The sequence below is a fragment of the Apus apus genome, chromosome 1 (assembly GCF_020740795.1).
Source record: "Apus apus isolate bApuApu2 chromosome 1, bApuApu2.pri.cur, whole genome shotgun sequence".
Classification (NCBI taxonomy): domain Eukaryota; kingdom Metazoa; phylum Chordata; class Aves; order Apodiformes; family Apodidae; genus Apus; species Apus apus.
In genome coordinates, this window is record NC_067282.1 from 109,796,188 (window position 1) to 109,819,882 (window position 23,695).

The following is a 23,695-nucleotide window of genomic DNA, read 5'->3' on the forward strand; positions in this document are numbered from 1 at the left end:
CATTGAAGTTTGCACACTGCTTCACAACAATGCTTACCTTTCAATTTTTAATGATACAATCAACCTTCAATTCAGAGCTACCCCACTGTTTGGTTTTTGAATCATTGCTAGCAACATCCTAGAACAAATAAACGAGTGTATTCATTGGGAACAGCAAAGACTCCAACTTTATGAGTTTGATTATAATGTCTATTTCAGATATAAGGTCAGTGACTAGGTAAAATTTTTGAGGAAAAAGGGTCTCATTTCCCTACTTTCAGGGTATGGCTCTAAGAAATGGGGTTGATTTCAGTTTACTCTGTTTTGAAGTACCTCTGAAATTGGAAGCATCCTCCCGCATTTGGGTATCTGCTCTTCCTCACAGTGACTGGCTGCCTCCAGCACAATGACTGTAAGGCATCTCCCTCTTCAACTGGAGGAGACAGATAGTGGCAATTTAGAGGGTTTTCATCTAGCCTTCCATCCACTTGCAGAATGTGGATCTATGCATTATTTAGCCTCAGAGGGAACTCAGTTTTTGAAATCATAGAGGGGTGCCTCAAGCACCAAGATGTGCATAATTTCAGGTTAAAGGCCTTTCCTGAAGGCAAAGCACTGTGCTGACAGGAAAAAATGAGTATGAAGGCCAGTTGTACAACAGGCAAGAAACCATCAGGACCCTGCATTAGGAGCAGGAAAACAAGGGGTTTGGTCCCAATTCCCAGTGGGTACTTTTTTGGGTAATATAAATGCAATACAAACTTGCCCTTATACTGCAGGGAACGGGTACTGAAAGCCACACTGTGACGAGTAGGCCCTGTATGTTCTTCCATAAGGACACAGACATTAAACTATTGGGAACAAGAGTGCTGCCATCAGAGTCCTCACTTGGCCTGATTTTCAGGAGCTCCCAGGGAACATGGGAGAGCCCAGGTGCCCACCTCTGTTTCAGCAGGGCTCCTGGAAAGCGACAAATCTCCATTGCCTGAGAAGAGACATTTCAGCATCCGCAGGTGGACACAAGTGAGCGCTAAAGAAACATTAAGGCTGAGTAAGGGAAGTGCTGCTCAGTGTCTACACAGGTGCAGAGAGCTGGTAGTGCAAGCTGAAGGATCAAGGCATGAAAACTTACGTAGCATCACTTCGCTACAGGAAGGACGGGGATAAGGAGTTAAAAGGAACTGTCATAATAGAGCAGTAATTATTTAACTGTGAGAGTTCTTTTCTTTTTTGTTACCTTTAACTGCTATTAAAATAATAAACAATAGACTATAGACAGTGTTCAAGCCACTGAGGTGTTCTAAGCTATTAGTAAGGGTTTTTTAAAATAAAAAATTACATATCCAGAGTGCTTCTATTCAAATCAGGCATAGAATTTCCCCATTTTAATTTTTCCTACCTCATGACACAGAGTTAACTTGCTTTTCTTACTGTTTTGATCTACTTTTACAACAACTATCACCATATTACACTTCCTCACAATTACCTCCTAACTTCATCAGAGTAAGATAATGAATTATGCAACAGAAGATCAGGCTGGAACCTGAAGATCAGCTGTGCAATTTACACAGCTGCTACCCACACAAAGCACAGAGGTATTCTGTGAATATCTCTACTGAATCCTAACTTGTACGTGGCCCAGGCTGTGCACAACTGTGGCATCAGCCAATTAATTTGCACAACTTTGAAGACATCTCTCCTTGCCTTTTATCTGCTTCTCTACAGTGTACTTCAATTTTCACCCATCTAAGTTAACAGGAATATTATTAGCTGCAGAATAATACCTGCCTTTCTTTCCAAATACACAAATACACATACCTGATTTTACACTAACAGTGAGCCTTTTAACCTGTTCTTGTATGAGACAAAGAGAGTAATGTAATCTGTATTCTCTTTTATAGGCATCAACGTAGTTAAGGATAGAAAATTCCAATTCTACTTATTATCTGCTAGCTTGGCATAAAACATATACTCTAATCATGCATATCATACATCAGTGAGCAAAAAATTTTTGAAGAATTCTTTTAATTGCAGAATTTACAGTATTCTCACTCTCAAGAACATACTGTGAACATTGTACTTTAAATTGTCTGCAAATAAAAACTGTACTAAGATTATTACCCAGAAGCAACTACTTTGAGACTATGAAAATAATTGTTATCAGGAATACATGAAAAAATATTTTGGCAGCATATTGTCTTTTAAGTATTTTGGTTGGCAATATTAACACCACCTCTCAGAAAATTATTGGTTTTTTATAGAAACATGAGCAATGGGGGGGAAACAAGAAAAAAATAAGACAACAGTAACAAATAAATAAATAAATAAATAAATAAATAAATAAATAAATATGCATCATCTCCCAGTACGTTCTGAGCAGAAAGATGAATTTTACAATTAGGTTACAGAATACTGCACCAGTTGGTAGCAGATACACTCTCAGAAGCATGGTCATAAGTATAGCTTGTATAAAAATACTTGATTTGGCTATGGACTCAGTAACTTGGCTATCACCTGCAGTGAAACTATGAAGGCCCACTGATGACATCCACAGAAAAAGCCAACTGGTACTGCAGCATAATTTTTAATATAATTATACTGCTTCTAAAAGAGACATTTGTGGATTCAAACTCAGCCCAGGTGTGTATTGACATACTGTAGCCAGTGCCATACAGAGCAGTCTATGTTATCAATTACTAAAGAACAGTCTGCTGAATGGTAATTAAGATATGTTAATCTAATCACATGAGTAAACTGCCAGGGCTCATTGATAATAGAGTTGTCCATTCTAGGGTACAGCCAGGACAGAAAAAAAAATATCTGGTTTTGAGTGAGCTGTGGAACACAGCAAATGGCAGCAGGTGACCAAAACCACAATCAGCTGGCAGGGAATACTTCTAGAAATACAGTGTATGGCCACTGAACCCACTTCCCAGTCCTATGAGAGAATGGGCATGTCCTGCTGCATCAGTTTCTTCTATTACTTCCTGAAAGGACTCCTGTAGTAATCTGAACCTCTCAGTGCTTGACAGCTCCATGAATATAGTATCAGTCCCACAGATCAGGCTTAACATGCCCAGCACATGTTCTTCAAGTACTGTAGTACAGCATAACTGCAGCTGAGAGTTGGGACCAGGTGCTCTGAAGCACAGATTTAAGAGCACACTGAGAGTGGGATGTCAGTGCGGGGGTCACAGGACCAAACTGGCCACTCATGAAGCCTTAGGCAGTAAGGAGTGGTTTCCACTTGTAACTTATGAGTCACCCTGCCAGTGCTCCCTTTCCATTTTGGGGCACAGTCAACCAGGTTTCATGCTTTCAGCTAAGCCAAACAGACTGGCTTTAAATTAAGGTAGAAGAGCTCAAACAGTTAAGCTCTGCTATCATCTAGGAGACAGGGAGCTGCTGAAAGTGCAGAGTGGTTTTCTGCTGCAACTGAACTTACTCCACTTGCTGGTGACACAGGTGTGCAAATTTCATGTGGAATGAACAAAGGGAAGTTACTTGAAGTTTGGCAGAAATGTGAAGCAACATGGGTTGGCCAAGCTTATGCTGCTCTAATGCGGATGCGACAATGACTTGTTAGCTGATTTGTCGTGCCAGAGTGAGAAGTGCAGGTGGATGCCCACACTGACACAGCACACTGTTTACATAAAAATGAGCTCATCAAAGCAGTGTGTGTTTCACACATCAACTCCAAGCAAGCCCCAGGGATCAATGGAAAACAGATTCCATGGACAAGAGCATCCAGCATTTTTGCTGCAGAAATGTCAGGAGAGTCCTTGCCCATTCAAACACTAAACTCCAAATCTGAAAGGGGTAGTTTTCAAAGCAGAGATATTTCATCTGTGGAGCTGCTGCCAGTGACATCCATTAATATTCCCACATATTACTTAATTTGAAAAATATTTGTGGAAAACTAAAAAGAAATCTATCTACATACATACACATGCATACTTTCCTAACTTCTTAAAAGACTAACTCCTATCTCCTCCTCAGAGTATTTGAGAATCCTTTCTCCCTGGAGAATATTTCCTGGAAATCACATTATAACCGATCTGCATTTGTCAAATTTGTCAAGTTGTTTCCCTTTTTCATTTACACTCATGTGAAAACATTTGCACTCACCATGAGAAAATAAAAGATCATCTTCCCTCACACATTTTATTTCTACAGTATCTCACTTCCCTGACATATGGGATATAAAATGATATATTTCTGTGATAAAATCATAAATAACACCACATAATCTCAACACAAATTCCATGTTAAAAGGAATCGCAAACTCAGGAAAAGCTTTTTCCTTTGGAGAGTATCATGACAATTTAGTTCCTTTTTTAGTACTACACAATACTTATGGAGACTGTAATGAAAGAATAAAGAATTTAACTGAAATGTTGGAAGGGAATTCATAAGACAGACTACATTTGCCAAAATCAAATTATGGTCTCTGTATCTTGACAAACTAGAGAGAGTTCAGGACAGATCGCTGCAGGGAACTAGGTTACTTTCATAAAGACTTTGATTAACACTTTTGAATAGACCTAAAAAGCTAGGTGTAAATCTCACCTACCTTTAAAAGTAAATATTCATGCTAACATTTATCAAGCCATTATAAACTGAGTAAGTCCAAGGATTTGGAAAGGATTAAAAAAAATTATCTGGGAGCTAATACTCTAGCTCCTCTTCTATAAAATCACATGCATGACAGTGACAGAAGGAAGCTGATCACAAAGTGTATTTCTTTTGAACTTTTATGATCTTGCTGCACTGTTCCATTGTTCAAGTTGAGCATCAGAGAATAAAAATACTAAATTAAGGACACTGTTATTGGAGTTGTTGTATAATGGTTGTTTAATATCTAACATCAAAATATTGCACTGTCACTGCTGTCCTGTCCCTTATACTCTTCCACCCCACTGCCCACTGAGTTTCTGTAGAAAATACCATTTCCTTCAAAGCCAAGTTAATAAGGCCTTAAATGAAATTACTGTGTTCAAAAAAACTAGCTTGGATCTGAAACAGACCCTGCTAAACAAAGCAGGAAAAACAAATACATAGAAATACTTGCAACATCATTTTTCTACTTACAGGTGTTATGTTTTGTTTTCCCCAAAATATCCACTGGGAACTCCATTTTGGATGCATACATACCAAAGACTCACGTGCAGCCCAAATACTGCATCTCCTTTCAGCTGAAATTTGCCAGCTCTCCACAAACCCCAGGAGGTTCTGTGGAGGCTGGACTCTTCTAACCAATTGTATGGTGAAGCTTAAAATCCTATTCCTTACTTTTTCTAAGCAAAGATTCAGTTAGGGTAAGGATCTTGAAAGGTATCACACCCTTCTTAAGTGTTTCCCCTTGCAGAAAAGAAAGGTATAGTTGTGTAAATGTATCCTCTTTCAGAGGAATTTTAGCTAGATCTCCTCAAGGTTTCTGTACTGTAAATACAAAAAGAATCCCAGCAACTCACTTCTGTGGACTTGGCTTGGCCCATGAGAGACCAGAGGAGTTTCCACAGTAAGGAACAAGTCATATAAAAGTTAGGTGTTATCTACACACTACATGATTCCAAAAGATTCTGTTTAAAATGTAACTAATAGGTGTTAAAGATACTGAACATGCCAGCTTCTGCATGGAACAAATCAATAACTGTCCATATTTTGCCAAATTAAACATATTTTTCCCATCTTCTATATTTACAGATGTTCTGGCGAGTTTCAGCAAACACAATTTTTGGGAATCCACACATCTCCCATGTCATACCATACTTGTATTAGAAGTATATGCAACGTGCCAAAAATGTCTCCAAAATAAAGTATGCACAGGAGACTTGAGCCTGCTATTGAAGAATCCTACATCATCCTGAGTCTATACCTCCCTGTTTTCTGCTTGGAGTATTTTCTGTACATCTTTATCACTGATGCAGCCAACAGGAATACTGTGACCAGGAATAATTCATGTAAGCTACAGTATGATCTCCTGCACTTTCAGTTGGTTAAAAGGAGGACTATCCTGAGGCAAAATATACTCTTATATATGGGCAGTAACATGAACACTGTGATACAGTGCAAATTCTGAATTGCCTGAATGACTTTTTTTATTACATTGGAAATATATTAGACACACAGGCTTTTAGAGAAAAATAAGGATGGAATTTACAGGGAAGTTTAAGGGAATACAGTGCATAATTCCTTTTAATTTTAATCAGGAAGCCATGCCTCTTGGTTACAAAGCTATTTAGAAAAAATTCTCTTCTGTAAGGCAAAACTGACACAATAGATTTGCATAGCTATCTAACTTCAATAAACCACCATGTAAATTACAGTTTTCTGAACATTAACTTTTTACTGACATTAGGCTGAATTTTATTATTATTTTTATTTTAAAAATTCAGAAAATATTTACATTCCAGACATCCTGCCAGCAACAAGTCGAATAGATCCTGCTATGCATGTTTTCTATCAACGTAGCAAGAGATCAGGGCAATCACTTAAAATCCTTTGATTTCAGTGCCAAATGAAATACTATGAAGATCAAGCATCACTACAAGAAAAGAGAGAATGTCTGTTTCTCAAATAACAGGTTTTTTATAATTATTAAAATGTGACTCTTGTAAAAAGTGTTAGAAAATAAGTTGGGTTTTTTAAATAGTTGTGTGACATTTATCTTCTTCATATTTCTATTCATACTTTGATATATATAGTACTGAAAGCCAGGTATTGACAAACAGAATACATTGAAAATATAGAAAAAGAGTTTAAAGTAAATTTAAAGTTAGATTTATTTTTTAGATTTTTATTCTCCAATTACAAGACACCAACTAAACAACAGTTACAGGTGAACAATACTTCCCTACATTTTTAGAGTTATATCTTTAAAAAGTATAGTTATTTTTATATGATACTGCATAAGTTACAAGGAGCAAGTTGAAAAACAGAGCCTGTGTTTTCAATTGCTGAGCAGTATTTGAAGTGTGAAAAATTTCAATAAATGGAAAAGACAAAATGTAATATGCTCAGAATTCTTAATCTCTTAAGTAAGAATCACTGTAAATCAGAACACCTCCCCAGACAGATTCCTCAAACTGGACAGTAAATTCCTTATGACAGGGGCCAGTGTACAAAAGGACTGACTTAGACTCTTTCCAAAAGAAAGAAAAATAATTAAAAATGCTGCAATATCTATAGAAAAGTTTGAATATTTGGGCTGTATAAATTGGAAAGTGAATGAAGTGCACCTTTGTAAAGGTAACATGCGAGGTGTTATCACATTTCTGGAGAATGCTAGGTGACTTGCTGCAGAAAGGAAACATTAAAAAACAAGGAAGTACAATACTACATATGCCAGTCACTTAAATTATAATGTTTATATAACAAAGCTAGAGAATACATAAATGTATGATTTAGTCTATTACTATCCATATGCTCTACACTAAATGTTATTGCTGAAAAATGAAATTGTTTGTCTTAGTCCCCTATGGTCTTTTTACTAGGAACATCACCAACTCCTTCTGTACATCTCAAAATACCTAGTTTCATTGATGTAAAAGCCAAAATACAACCAAAATTCCATCCAACTAGGTATGAAAGCTCAGGACTTGTCAAAATGTTTTTATTATTAGTCTTAGAAGTGAGAACCTGATCTTTACATCAAATAAATGCAGTGTAGATGTGCCAGGAAAACTAGAATAAAAACCTAGTTGAGTGGAAATTTTCATGTTGACAAGGCAACATGATGGTGCTATATAGTACCATCAGCATTTGTTGGAAAAACTAGCTAGCGTAAGGACTGAATGCTAGTAGATGTGCTTCTTCAGATGTGTAGACATTTTGGTAGCCAAAGTAATCATGTTCTAAATTTTGTTGTCATAGGCTTTCTTAGTGCAGAAAATAGAGAAATTAGTCATCAACTGTAAATGTAAGTAAGCACGGAACACAACACTTATGAAGAATCTATATGGCCAAAAAGCGTATTAAAATTTACGCTGATCTGCTTAGAGCTATCAAATTGCATTGCATAGCTCAAAAGATAACTTCTTATAAGTTAAGGTTCGCATATGTACAGTATGTTTGATATCAAACTTAGCTGGAGAGTATAATGAAATAATACACTAATTTGTGAAGAGTTGACAGGATGTACAATGACCTAAAGCTAGAAGTGGAACCCTATGAGGAATCACAAAACACACTTTTGACAAATGACTGCTGTATTAATAATGGTGATTTAGGTTGGGTTTTTTTTTGTCATTAAAATTGCTTGCAACTACACATGTAAATAATACCATATATTGACTTTCATTACTCTTAAGTAGCCTTATAATTAAAAAAAAATAGTTGTTTTCTATCTGGCAGTTTGCTCTTTCCTGTTACCAAGCTTTACCTTAGAAAAGATAATTCTATTTTAACAGTTCACCAATCCTAAATAAAATTACCAGGAGCTAACAAGCATCTGTTCACACAAAGAGCAATTTGTGTGGTATTAGTTTTCTTGCCTATCATATCTGAAAGATTTGCTTCATCTTAACTTTCCAAGTTTAAAAATCCATGTATAAATTAAGCTAAACACCCTAGGCACATTATGGGAATCTTAAATGCTTTTATTCTTGAAAACCATGTTCTACACATTCCCCTAAACTTGGACAGAGTACTAAGCTTTCCAGCTTCCAGGAAGCAATCTTGACCTTAAACCCACAAGGTCACAACATTTCCAACTCCCTGCATCCCTTCAACCCAAACCTTCTATTACAATAAAACCGTTTATTAATAGAGCACGAGTAAGCAGAAAACACAACATATCTTCCAAGCCACAGCTATTTAGCCTAAATTGATATATCCAGCAATGCTTAGCGGTTAGGAGCTTAACTTGAGAACTGAAGAACTAAGTGGTTTCAGAAGAGAAAAGGAAAATTTAGATGTTACAATAAATAATAATTTATAAAAACACATTTTTCTACACATTTCTTCTCTACACATGCTGATGTGCCATGACACCTTTATCTCCAATTGACACAGAATGTAGACATACATACCACAGTTTGGTGGTTAACTTGAATCACTTCGTCCCCAGCATGGATTTTCTTGCACCGATCTGCAGGTGACTGAATTTAAAATAAAAGAGATGATAAAGAATACAGTTCTTACTGGTCATCATCTCTCTTTCAGCAGTATGATTGCTAAGTTTTGTAAATCAGATTTGATTGATAATTACATTCTACTGTGAAATAAAAAGTTAAAGAATATTTAATAAATCACTTCATTGTTGGAGAAAAGTAATTTGTACTATTGTACACAATATAATAAAATGTTAAGAAAAGTATGAATATATATATATATTTTATTAAAGGGTAAATGAGTCCTAAGGTTTGTTCTGCCTGACATGTCTTAAACCTTGAAAGACAAATTTGGCTGAATTTTGAACTTATTGAGACTATCTGGAAATTCCTCATGAACAAATTTCACAACATTATCTTGTTATTCTACTTTGTCTCAGTATGTTGCAGAGAACTTCAGTAAATTACTGTTCTTCAAAGAGTACACAAGGAAAGAGAATGAGGTGAGACGGCAGCTAAGAAGATCATGTAAGTAACATGGTAAATTAGTTTCTAAGTCATTATTACAGTAAAAGAAATGCAACCAGAATTAATAGCTACAAACGTCACACTTTCAAAAAGCTAAGTATTTTTCTTCTTTGTTTTTGCCTCAAAAAAACCCAAACCCAACAAAACAAAACAATTCCAAAATAAAAACCTTGCAACTAAAAACCCTAACTAACCCTTTCCCATAAAGTAGCATCCACCCAAAACTTTTGCTTCTTCTGCCTTCTGTGTTTACAGTAAGCCAACTGTTTTCTGAGGGAAATGCCTCTGTATTTAGAGGAAAATAAGTTCCTTCTCAGCTTTACATAGGGTGACAATGTTTTGCTTTTTCTTCCAAAACCATGGTTACCAGCCTATGAAGGCACTTAATCAAATGAAAGATAGGAAGTGAGACAGTTTGAAAAAACCTGAAATACTCAGGAGAAGGTTTCAAAAATCTACTACGAATTTTACAGAAAGAAATGAAATTAAATTCAATTTCAGATGAGATAACAGGTCATCTAGAGATTATGCTCCAGGCCTGAAATGTGAACTGTTTTTAAAAACCTATGTATACCACATCCCCATTCAAAATACAAGTCCCATAGCTACTCCATGAGTTTTGAGTACAATTCCACATAGTTCATGGCCTAAGTTAAGAACAGTGTTTAAATGGGAGATAACCAAGAGAAACATGAGGCTGAAAGAAGGGTCACTCACGACTCAGCCCTAGGAGAAATTTCTCAGAACATCCTAAATCAAGCTGGCTGGTAAAAGTGTAATGGAAGACTTGACTTTTTGGCATTATTTCAGCATTATTAAAGGTGTTGGCTAAATGAATTGGGGAAAAATTTTAACACAGGTGATTATGTTCTAACGATCTATCTTCTGCCTGCTATTTCACTACTCACGCTTAGTCATTCATACCTCTAACAATCTTTATAATCCTCCTATGTAATACTGCTATTTTAGCTCAGATGTAGTTACACTTAAGACTTTCAAAATGTCAATGCAAGTGAATCTTGTGTCATTACTCTTGAACTCTCCAGGACTTGTGTTTGTATCACGATGCAAACTTTCTCATGTATTGACTTCAGCTCTTGCAGCTTAAAAAATCTTGACCAAATAGGTATTTTGTGTAGCAATTTACCAAGCCAGTAAATATGGTCTGAGAATTTTCAAATTGGAAATGCCTACTTAAAAAAAATACTCATTGCAATAATGCCTCAAACACACTGCAAGGTGAGGTAAAAATCATTTATACCGGAGTCTCTAGGCTGTGATCTTATGACTTTTTCCACTTCCCCCCCCCCCCAAGGAAAGAATACAGACCTTGCTGTAAAGAAACAGGATCTTTTGTAAGTACTATTTAAGGAAAACAGGCAAATTTATAAGCTCTTTCCTTTTTTAGATGCATATACTGATTACTAATTAAAACATCCATTCAAGAAGTCCTATTAGGAGGAACAAAGTGCGTCAAATCACAGCTTTAGCTTCTTTAGCTGGTAATTCAGTTGAACAGGAGTTGAAGACTGATGGAAGTATCTGTCACTGAGGATCACACATTGATACCCTTCAAGGTTATTCAGAAGCTTAGGGTTTATTCTTTAGAATAGTTTTGTTCTTTAAGCGAAAGGTTGTCTTTGTCCCATTCCCCCAATATACTTATACTGTCACAAAGACCAGTTTAGACCCCCTGGAGCACATTTGCTTCATGCCCAGAGTGGAGACTTCTCCGCTATTTCTTCTGAAAGGTCTCTCTTCCCTGAGATCTAAGGGCAACCAACAAACTCAACCAGTGCACAGTAAGTGAGGACACTGGGAGAACCCCTTCAAAGTTACACGCCTGCTGGAGAGGCACTGCATGCTATTACTTTAAAAAATGCTATTTTCCATTGAAAAACTAAATTGCAAAATGACCTTATTTGAAGAATACATTTGTTTTGTGAATTAAAATAATCTCTCCAGCACGGTCTAAAAGGCCTGATCAACAAGAAAGCTGTAATCTCTTGCTGACTCAATACAGCCTTTAGATTTGTTACTTCCATACAAAAGACAGAAGATGTCAACCATGAAGCTCAGCTTGCTCTGCTGCTACAGGACCACCAGAAAGAAGTTCTTACAGGGCAGTGACCTGTGATAAACTCTGCTCTCTCACAGTTCAAGTTTCAGAGCTCAGCTGCTTTGAACTGCAGGGCTGATGTGTTGGGAAAAATTAGTCCTAATGCTGAACAGCAAGATCCAAGCTCTAACGGGCTTTGTAGCTGGACATCGAGCACCTTGAATGGCAAACAAAAAAAGCAGAACCCCAGTTACAAAAAAAGACTACATTACATTAATGCAACTAGCTCTGCCATGCTATTGTGTTCATTAAAAAGACAAGTGCTTCTCTGTGATCTTTCAGGAAAGTGTCAGATAAAAAGCTATGCCAATTTCTCAACTCGAAGAGCAGAATTGGAAAGAATTTTGCTCACAGGGAAGGGAATTAAACATGTCAACACCAACAAGGTCAGATCACAACTGCACCACCATGACCTCATTCTGGTCATGCTACTTAGCTGTTTCTCTTCCCATCTGTCAGAATAATACTTTTTGTTTGTTTGGTTTTTGTTTGCTTGTTTGCTTTGCGGTTTGGTGTTTTGGTAATTTTTTGTGGGTTTTGGTTTGTTTGTTTCTTTTGCTTAAGGAAGCAGCTAGCAACTTGGTGTTTAAAGGCATTGCTCCTTTTCACAAATGCTTTACATGCAACAGGTTTTTCCCTAGATAGTAGACTGCAGTTTCTCAGTTTGCTGTGAGCACCTCCAGGGTGTTACAGCGAGTGAAAAAGTCAGTAAGCAAAGCAGAAAAGTCATCACAACTGCAGCTTCCTGACGTGGCTTTAAATTACATTCATGAATCACAAAAGATAACAGTTTTGAGGGAATGCATTAAGATTTTATTTTTATCTTTGCCCCTGGGAAATTAAATCTGATATTAGTAAGTCATGGAGAGAAATAGCTTCTTTTTTAATCTGAGATAAATTAAACTTTAAAAAACAACTGCTTTCTTTCATATGTTTTCTAGACTAAGCTCAAATATGGCTCTGTTGTTTCTGTTGGGTTTTGCTAATTTCATTGATGACATCTGTAGCTGTAGGACTGACTCCCTAGAATTTTTATTTCAAGATTGAAATTCCTTACATTTTCCTTATTCTGAGATAGGTTGCATTCAAAGAAATCTTAGCACTGATAATATCTATTTGGTCTAGGATATTCTGCCCCACAGCAGGAAAAAAAAAAAAAAGAAAGGCTATCAGGTTGCAGTTCCTAGGAAGGAATGAAAATAATATAAGTTTTATTGAGATGTTAATAGAACCTCTCTACACATCAGATGCAGCAGTTTTAAATACAATGTAGGTAGTTTTCACTTTCCATAGCATGACACAGTATCAGGATAAACCAAACATTTGTGACAGCTTCATTTTAAGAAAATGTCAACAAAATCTTTGAAAGGAAATGACTAAACCATTATGGAACAGTTCAGTGTTGTTTGTTGACTTGTTCCATGTTCATTGAAGATTATGGATAGAAGCCTTTCCCTCCAAAATTATGATTTTGCTGACTTCCTAACAGACAGCCAGTTCTCTAAATACAGTGTACAAGGAAAGCAGGTTGTGTTTCAAAGATAGTTTAAAAGTAGTCTATTATGTTTTGCTTGTTGTTTAATACCTTCAGTGAGAATTAGTACACCAGTATTAAGTATTCCTTTCTCTACACATTACTCACAAGTTCATGCAGAAATAAATGGTTATTTGTCAATGTGATGTCCTCATTTCCATGCACTTACATATTACAAAATAAAGCTTGATAGATGGAAAATTATAAAAGCTGTTTGTGTAACACTGCAGCAAACTCCAGCATATCAGCCTATACATAATAAAGACATTTATCTTTTATTCAGAGCAAGGTAAATCCAAGATATCTACTTCCTATCTTGTTCAAATACAGCATTTTAGGTGTCTTGCAAAAACAAATCAAAACTGTTTCCCCTGGTCCTCAACTGGGAACAACTTTCAATTCTCAGGTAAAGAAGCACAAGCATTTCTGCCGTCCAACATGCTATTGGTCCTCAACAGGCAACTAGCACACTTTTGCAAGCGAAATGTAGGCTATAGCAAAGGGAAAGCATAACCACAGGTGAGGTCAAAAAGGCTCCCAGGTCTGAACATACAGTATTAACAATACTTACATTTTCTGTTGTTCCAGTTATTACATGGAGACCATCATATGTTGATTTAATGTACATACCCTAAGAAAAAGACATCATGGGAAAGAATTTTTAAGTGTTTCACAAAGCATCACCATCCAAACATAACTTGCATATCTCTAAAAGGTTTTTTGATTGTTTGTTTGTTTCTTTGGTTTTCTTGGGCTTGTTTATTTGTTTAGATTTGTGGACTTTTAATGTATGTGCCATGAGGAATTTGTCTCTGGATAGAAAAGTACTTTTGGTTGCACTTTGAGAACAGCAGCCCGAATTACTCTGGCCCTAATTAGCAAGACCAAACTATAACTTCTACCACAGTCATCTCCATAAATACTCCCCAGATTTTTTAAATATTCTCTTTCTACTATAAATAAAACACCACCTGATCACACACAAAAAAAAACCCACCCAGAAATACAAATTGCCTTAGGATGATCAATACTTCCATTTTGCTTTGGAAGCTACAGAAGAATATAAATGATCTTGAGTCTCCGAGAGGCAGTGCTGAAAACGTAACTTTCTAAATGAAAACCAAAGCTCTGAAGTGTGCCAGCAAAATGGCTCTAAGACTTTCTGATAGCCTCACTCATCTCAGTGACAGGCCAGCTATAGAACTCTATGATGAAAACTTAGATATCAACTTTGTTAGCTGTCCCACTTCATTCAAAAATATATGGAAAAGGAGGGATAGCTTATGAACAGACAGAAGTTCCTGCATGGCTTTTCATCAAGTCATAATTCAAACATTTTAACAGCATCCACTAAGACAGTGAGAGAAGGAAAAAGGAGAGATAACTGGCATACACTGAGCATTCAACAGCTTCTGAGGAATCTCCTTTCCCCCAAAATGGTTCATAGAAAGCAGGTAAACTTTGAGTACTTGAGTAAATTTTATCTCCAAAACCTACTTTTTCTCCTTTTAATCAGAATGCTGCAGAGCAGTCTGTTCCTAGCTGCAGAACAGAGTGCACTTACAGATGATTAAATGGTAAAATGGCAAAGAAGACATACTAGGTTAGAGTAATCTAATTTGGGATGAGAACTCATTTACATTTTGGTAGTGGGGACAAGGAAGTACCCCACATTTAACAAAGTGTATGATAACCCCAGTAAAAACAAAAGGGACTTTACAAGTTTCTCAGGAGAGGGGGCTGAAAACTAAACTTCTGTTTTGCTCTGCACAATACATAGCAGCAATGGCATCAAATCCAGTTGCCATGTGGGCACATGCTAGAAGAGAATAAAGAATCTGCTCATTACTACACAAATATAAAACCTCTAGCATAATTCTTCAACTTCCAGCCCCTCTATGCACCTTCAACAATTTTTCCATTCATTGACTCCATGCATGTAGTTTCCTGTGTAATTATGTTATCTCAAATTTCAAATGGCAACTTCTTATGTTTATCCTCACAACACCCCTGTGAGGTAGGGAAACACTAATATACACACGTTTTACAGACAGGGAAATGAGCCACACAAGAGGCTGAGATAAACTGGTATCTGTTATTTGCTACTTATACCTACCCCAAACCAACAAAATCCAGGGACTAAATCCTTCTCAGGATCTAGATCTTAGGACATGACCATACAGCCTGAGACATGGCAAGAGCTGAAATCATGGTGACTTCATGGTGATAGGAACTATGAGTCAGGTTCTCACACAAAGCAATTTCTGAAGAAAGTCATGTCTGTGTTTTTATTGACTGTGAATTACTGTTTTCAATTGAAAACATTAGAGTGAAAGCTGAGGATAAAGTCTCACGCTTAATGGTTACACAGTGTTTAGCTTTGTGCAAGGCATTACTCTGAAGGATATCAAGGTCATCTATGTACGTTGCTGTGGAGGAGTACAATTCACATCTAATCCAGTCTTCTAAAGAAGCAAAAGAGGTGACAAAATTTTTGCAGAATTTTCTTTAAAAGTTAACATAAAGATTTTGTATGCTTTGGGAAAGAGAGAGGAGAGGGAAGCTGCAAAAAAAAAGATATTATTTGTATTACACATATGCAAAATTAATAAATGTTACACTAATACTATGGCACATTAATTTTGCAAGAGCCAATAATATTCTGTTTACAAAGCAGCTTTTAAATGGGGAGAGGTAACATTTTTCAGCTGAAGGTCAAGCTACCCTTTCATCCACATTCCTCCATGCCTTGTTTTAAGTGAACAATACATGGAAAACGGTACAAAGAAGAGCATGTTTCTGGCTTATTGTTTGATCCAGAATGGAAATAAGAATACTATAGACATATATAGGTTTTCCCCTCTCTGCCTCCTTGTGGCTGCACAATATCAACAGCATTTCTGGTGATGAAGAATACAGGGGAGATTAGTGTGTGTGCTGTTCATTTGTACTGAAACAAATAGGCAGATATACATCCTAGTTATCCAAAGATAATGCTAGGGTCCTATGAATTTACAAGAACCAGTTAGATAAAATAAAAGGAAAGATAATGCAGTTAATGTGATTAAAATAACCATAAGGTAACCACCCTAGGAATCAATAGCATGTGTATGACTAGACTAAAAAAATCAGGTAACTCATGCTTAATTACATCACAATTTGTCCTTCATGATCAGTTATGGGTAGAAATCTAATTTCAAACCATACATTTTATCTCTGTGCAAAATATTATTCAGTTAAGGGTTAGAAAATAGACCTTGTCCTTTTTTTTTCCCCCCTTTCTTTCCATTTTTATTTAAAGACTGAAACCGGACTCTGATATACTTTTAGCATATTTTACACAATGCTGGATGGAAAAGAAAAGAACATACTAGTTCAATTTTATCACAAACATAACTGAATTTTTACTCATTCTCTGTGATATAATCTTAATGGAGTCTCCCAAAGTTGCATGTGCCTCTTTAACCCCGAACAGTTCTCAGAACCCTGTTCATCTTTATTTTTTTTCTCAGTTCCTCTAATATTTGGAGCCAAATAACTCAGGAGAAATACTAGAAACAGTGGTACATTGGATTCCTGGAAAATACTTTTTGGCTACGCAGCCAGCAGTGCACTATTAACCAGCTGTCACATTCTGCCCTATCTTAGACTTGTATTTCATGATTGCTTTTTCTAATGACAGGCTCATTTTCTGTTTGCTTCAGCAGGCAAAGAGGAACCCAGAACAGTCAGTCTCACATTCTGATGGATTCACCTCTGTGTTTATGAATCTAGCAAGCTAGGTGACTAGCTGCTAGTCATATCATAGTGCCTGAACAAATTGGATTAAAATTATAGTAAGAACAGGAAAAACTGTAATTCAGGATTAAACCTTGCCACAGCTCTCTGATACTCTGTTATATATTTAAAAATAAATAAATAAAAATTAGTAAGAGTGTTGAAGAAAAACTTCCCAAGGAACAGATGTAGCTGTAACTTGGTTACCTGTTTTTTGTCTAACAAAAGGCATACAGTATTGTTCTTCTTTACCAAATACACTGTTTCAGTCAAGCAGTAATATTTTAAAGTCTGTTTCCTCACAAAATGTAATACCTAGACTAGCCAGTTTTGTCACTTTCTAGAACATCAATAGTCTAAAAACACACACACAAAAAATTCTGCATAATGACACAGATAAAACAACTTCCAAGTCCTCAAAAAAAACCCAAAACAACCCTAAAGAGAAAAAAAAGAAATAAGTGATTACTCGTGGTAGCACTGTGGTGATTGAAAAGCTGACCATGTTAATCAATTTCAGAGCTATTTAGAAGAACTTTCTGTATTTATAATTCCCTTTTCACCCCTACTTCCCAACCACTGCAAGCTGACTCTCTTCCTGCAGCAACACCTACTGGAGAACACGTATGCAGCCAGTCACATCACACCTGAACAACAGCTCAGGCCTAAAGGAAAGGAAAGAAAGAAAAAAAAAAAGGGGGGGTGGAGGGGGGGCTGGGGGGAAAGCAGCAATACCAAAACTCACCCATCCATAATGTTGCCTTATCAAGTATACAAGAGTTTCTCCACATCACACTCTTAACAACATTTTCTGCTTGCCTGTGTTAGTCTGTTTTTCTGGTAGGTGTTAACTACTTTTAATATCAGTAAGACACTGTAAACCCTGTAACAGAATTACTTTTTCCTTCTGCATCAAGGTATTAGTCTGACAGTTTATAATTACCTCTGACTGATACTCACGCTTCCACCAAAAAAGATCAGACACAGTGAAGGAACTATTTGTGTTCATTAAAACATCTTGATAGTGCTCCAATGTATTTTGAGTTGCAAAAAACTCCAACCATTTTCTCAATTCTGTCTTGTATTTACCATATGAGTTTAGGAAAATAGTATTGTTTTCCAAATATTTTATTTCCTTCACTTCTCCCTTCCTTTTTCTCTCCCTGATATACTTTAGATTGTCAGATAATAAAAATGAGACGTTGGATATTCTGTTTATGCTAGGTGACAAAAAAAATATCTTCCCAGTTAGCAGCCTTCCTTGTTCTTTTCCTTCTACTTGAAGTCTTTCCATCTTTACAGAAGATCTTATTTAGCGATTGGTGGAGTCAGCACAGAACTATCATATGGGTCAAAAATCTGGAAGAAAGTTTACAATAATCCATTTTTCCATCTTTATCATTGCATAAATCCTGGAAGAAGGTCCAGAAGTTATCAAGCTTCACATTCATCCAGGTGCTCCTGATACGCAGAGGATATTCGCAACCCCAAGCTCCACCATCAATTCTTAAACTGACACACTTGGCACTCAATAGGGCGGCACTGATACGCATTCACTCTATCTTAATTGGAAGATTTAGTTTAAAAAAGAAACAGCCCAACAACTCAAAAGCAATGTTTTCATATAGAGAACCAAGAACAATTGGACAAAGATGACCTGTTAGTAAGACTTGCACTATAACAAATGGGAAGGTATGATATTTCCCCTCCCAGCGTAAATATACCATCCTTAGTTCCTGCTCTGGAGAGCTCACAATCTAGAGGACACAGCACAATACAGAGGCAATAGATAGTGGCATACAGGCAAAGATGAAGGGGGGAAAGAAAAGACCATATCAAAATAGCATTGTATCCTTCTAAGGCTTGTATATTGCACAGTTGGTGTTTTCCATTTAAAAAAAACCCAAACATATAATAATTTTTATGACAGTGACATAGGAGTCCTCAGTCAGCAGAAAAACCCTGTTCAGCTGGCTCACAAATCTTAAAAAAACAACCCTGCCTTAGGAGCTTCCAGCTTACATAGAAAAGACAGTCAGAGGGAACAAAACAGACGCACAGAAGGGCCTGAGTTTCTCTGGTCAGCTACCTGGCAGGAACAGACCCACAAAACACCTTCTTATTCACAAAAATACTGCTCATCTTATTTCAGTCAGTGGGAGTTGACACCACCCTACAGAAAGACTTAAATGAGGACAAAAAATTAACAGTCACAAGACAGAAAGGAAAATAAAGTAGACCTCAGACACAAATGGACAGAACTCCAAAAAAAAGTGGTTTAGAGAAAGGAGGGAAAAAAACGTCATTACTGAGGAACATACAAGTTTGAAAGGTTGACTGCAGTGAGCTGGTGGAAGCAAGAACATTACAGGAGAAAGAAGGAAGAGTTTATCTATGAAAAGCTGAAATCCAAGAGCACTAGTTTGAAATGGATTCAGAGATAAAAAAGAAAGCCAGTGGAGAAAGGGAAAACAAAGAGCAAACAAAAACAAAGGATGGGGCAGTATTTACTCATCCAAATGGTTGGGTTTTTTTCTTGTATTTTAATTGTGATTTGCCAAAATGATTGAAAAATGTATTTTGTGTATAATTGATCTAAATATCAAGACATACAAAATTTGTCACAAAACTGCACCCAACCAAAACCCAACCACAACCAACCCACAAACCAAAATACTTTTCAAAGCTACACCATCCAAACAACTTCAAAAAACTGCTGCAAAAAGCACAGCAGTATTCCTTCTTACTCAAGAAAACTGAATGAGAATAAACGTGGTGCGAAGCTGCAAGAGCTATTTCATTAGGCAAAAAATGGTTAACTGTATTCTGATCATCTTCCCACCTCCAGGGGTTGTGGGAAGAGATATTCTTAGTGATGTAAAGTTGTAGAGCTGTCATTGTTATCAGTGTTGGTTTTTTTCCATGAACTGGGTGTTGGATACTTGAGTAAACAAAAGATTAATGGTCAACTCTTGAACAACATGGCATGGCTGCACTGAGCCTTTAAAGGAACCTGATTAAGCATGCAGAGCTCTTATCAAAAAGATTCAATAAAGTACTCTGCAGTGCTGTTAGTGCCCTTGAATAACTTATGAAATAGCTTTATATCCCAGAGATACTATGAAGCATATTCTAGAATTTGACAGGTTTTGTGCACAAACCCACGCAAACTCCTTGGTTGAGCTGATCTTAGTAATTTAAATCCCTTCAGACTTCAAGATCCTAGAACAATCTGAACCATTTTTCAAAAGCTAGTACAAATGGGAAGAACTTCTTGCTCATTTCTTCCTGTTGACTAAACTCTTTGCATACATCAGTCAGCCTTAAAAAACACTTCCCTGTTTGCCCAGCTACATGAGAAACCAAACTAGCATGACCAATCAAACCGTTTTCAGATTTTAAAATAGAAAAGGCTAAAATGTCCTATGCCTTTCCATATATACCACTTATTTAAAAAAAAAAAAAAAAATCACTTTCTCATCCTGGATGATGGTTTTGATTAACTGCGTACTTCTTACCAGCCCTTCACTTGGCTTGATGTTTGTAAGCTGGATCACTTCAAGGTGAGCAGACTGGGAAACCAGTGGATCAGAAGAGAGTGAGATAATGTGATCACAGACGCCAGAAAGAGTTTTACACTAGGAAGGAAAAAAGAAAATAAAAGGTCACAGTAAGCATAGCATTGATAACTACATGCATTTCAACTTACAATTTAAAGAACTGCATTTTAAAAGTACATATTAAATCACACTGCAGACTCTACGAGGCAGAGGGAATGAAGGAGGAGGGGGAAAGGCCTCAGTAGCATAGCAAAAAATTCAATGTTGTGATGACCCTGATACAGCATCAGACCAGGGGAGAACAGGAGGCAAATTTTTTGCATCTGAGTAGAGAAAAAGAGACTGCATGAGCTACTCCCACCATGTGTTCTCAAGGTTAGGTGCTCTGCCTCTGAGCTGTGCTCAGGCATGCAGGGAGCCAGTGGTAAGCTCCTTCTCTGCCTACATCTTCTGCAAAGACATTAAGTACCCCCAAACCCCACTCATTTCCATTAAACCTGCAGATGTTCAGCACAGATTAAAATCAAGCTCTTAACGATGATGGGTAACTCCCATTAGCTCTGAAGTTTTTTCTATAGTAATAAAACATGCTAATTGACTTTGGGCTGAGCTTCACATGTTCTACTGCTGCCAAGTGTTATTTACTATTGCAGGCATGAAGATTACAATAAATAACCACTTCATGATGAGATCATTCTTAAATTTGTTATCCTTGGCAGCCTCTTTCAGCAGAAAGAAATAAAGTTTCTAAAAAGGCTGAGACTGTCAAATGGGTGCCATGTATCTCCTCATGCCTCATTTCCTGAACACTCTTCTCAGAAGCAGGGAAGCTGTGATTTTTTTCCCATCATTCTCTCATATTTCTGTAAGCAAATGATTTTTAAGTGTTTCAATGTTTTCCGTGAAGTCCCCTTTCAGCAACTTAAACTGATTTCTTGGTTCAGGTTTCCAAATATATGTTTTGTCAGCACATTCAGGGATTAGGATATTTTTCTGGTCCCAAAACTGTGAGTACCTCCAAAACCAATTAGGAACAAGCTTAACTGCTCTCAAATTCAAAAGAAGGAAAGCTAACTAGTCTCCTCAACTGACTAAAACACAACTGCACACAACTGCTGTACCATCCATTCTTCCAAGATTGCAAAGCATACTTCTTGAATACCTACAATATCTACAATAATGCTATAAAAGAATAATATAAAACTGGATATAAACTCCGTATAAAATCACCATTATAATTCCAAATGCCTAACTCCAAATATCTTATGTAAAAAGGAAAGTAAAAAGACTGAAGTTGTAAGACCACAAAAAGCCAGTGACAGTGAATTTTTAATCCTGTTACAGACCATTACATTGGGATTTTCTCTTCTTTTAAATTATTTACAAACATTTGGAAGTTTAGGTTTGTATATAGATGGTTTATTTCATTGAATGATAATGTTTCAGAATGAACAAATTAATCAGAATCAAATGGAAAATATATCGGAATTTTTGTTACCAACATGACCTTCTTCCAAAGATATTACCTTCAAGCATAGACACACACCCACCCATTCTGCTTTATCTGTATCTCATGATGCAGAACCATTACTGAAAAAAGGAAGTAAAAATATATAAAATGGGGTTAAGAATGCTTTCTGCTTTACCTGAATCAGGTAGAAGTGAAAAAGTGAACTTTATTACAAAATATTTTAATGGCTTTTTAGATACATGAAAATTGCTTTGAGCTGACATTATAAGAAAGTAAAAATGATATAAAATTCCATAATAAAAATGAAAGCTTAGATTTCCTGTTTCTTCAGGTTTTTAAATACAATGCTGGCATGTTATTTGTATTTTAGTATTTCTTGTAACTCCACAGAGAATTATTGAAAAATTACTTTTAGAAAATTACAGAACAGTCAGCTCTCCAAATGCAAAGTGAAGAGATCGACATTATAAATCATTCTCTGGTGATGAAAAGTGAATCTTAAGACTTGCATTCACCCACATAGTCTTCCTATTAATCTCATTTTAAAACTACTACATTTATGGTGTCCTTAGCAGTTGTAGAGAAATTTCTATTTACAATGTATTAATGTATGATTTTATTTTTCTCTTCTTCCCAACTGTTGCATTGCAGGGAGATACCAAAATGCACAGAAAAGGAAGATTCTTACCACCTAACACAAAGTATGCCATTTCAAGTTCACAGACGTGGCTCTTCATTCAAAAAAAAAAGTCCTTGGCTGCCTTGACAGATCATGGGCAAAGGAGAGGAGAGAGGCAAGTCCTGGATGCAGCACAGAACAGAAGCCGAAGCTGAGATGCTCCCTGGAGCAGCTGCTCTCCTTCTGCTTTTCCATGAGAGGGCTACAAACAGTCTATATAGTAAGCCTATGGAGATCATCATTCCAATATGGTTATATTGATTGCAACCCTAAAACAAATCGGTGTGAATATTCCCCATGAGGAGCTCTGGGAATACTGGATGCCAAAATCACAAAGTTACCATGATAAACAAAAAATCTGCCATATGTTTCTATGCATTTCTAAAAGATTATTGTCTTTCTGGGTTTCTGGCTTTCTTTCCATCTTACATATTCATACGTTGTGGTATCATGCCTACTCTAAGCACTAAAAAAGCTGCAGCGAAGTCACCAGAGAAGACCCTATGATTAGAGGATGCTTTTCCAGATTAGGGCTTCAAAGTCTATGACCTTTCTAAAATATAAAGACTCCTTCAACATGTGGGGATGCATATGTGCAGGGGCAAAACACTGTAAAATCTTTTCCATTTCATAAGTACTCAGATCTCACCAGGGTGAAGACAGAAGCTGATGACAGAGAACTTTTAAAGCTCCATTAGAAGTTTTCAGGTTTATTACCATATGTTAGTATCAAAGCTGACTGGAAACAGCAAAAGTAAACTGAAGGTACAGAAAACACACAAAAGTTCTTGAATTACTTCTCTCAGTTCCTGACTAACAGAATTATCTCTTTTTCTTCTAATAGAGCAGCAGTGGATCTAAGTGATTCAGTAAAACAACATACCGTGAATTAACTGTAGTCACTCTAGATAATAAGACCTAATCACAACATCATCTGCTTAGTAATTAAGGAACAGTTCTCTCCAGTAAACTAATTTCATTAAAACATGTTTTGC

The 23,695-nt window shown here is 36.6% G+C and overlaps 1 protein-coding gene across 16 annotated transcripts in view; it reads right to left on the reverse strand.

The window, feature by feature from the left end:
* The window catches only part of CNKSR2 (connector enhancer of kinase suppressor of Ras 2), a 475,055-nt gene that overhangs the window by 361,909 nt on the left and 89,451 nt on the right, over positions 1–23,695 (reverse strand). For 15 of the 16 annotated variants that reach the window (XR_007888446.1, XR_007888445.1, XR_007888447.1 and 12 more), the window contains exons 6-8: positions 20,509–20,628; positions 13,785–13,844; positions 9,012–9,080 (exon numbers count right to left, since the gene is read on the reverse strand). Coding sequence is in view for 13 of the 16 variants with exons in the window: in XM_051608949.1 (XP_051464909.1) it covers positions 9,012–9,080; positions 13,785–13,844; positions 20,509–20,628 (249 nt within the window). In the remaining 3 variants the exon portion in view is untranslated. The remainder of the gene's footprint in view (positions 1–9,011; positions 9,081–13,784; positions 13,845–20,508; positions 20,629–23,695) is intronic. The other variant, XM_051608946.1, reaches the window with a different exon arrangement.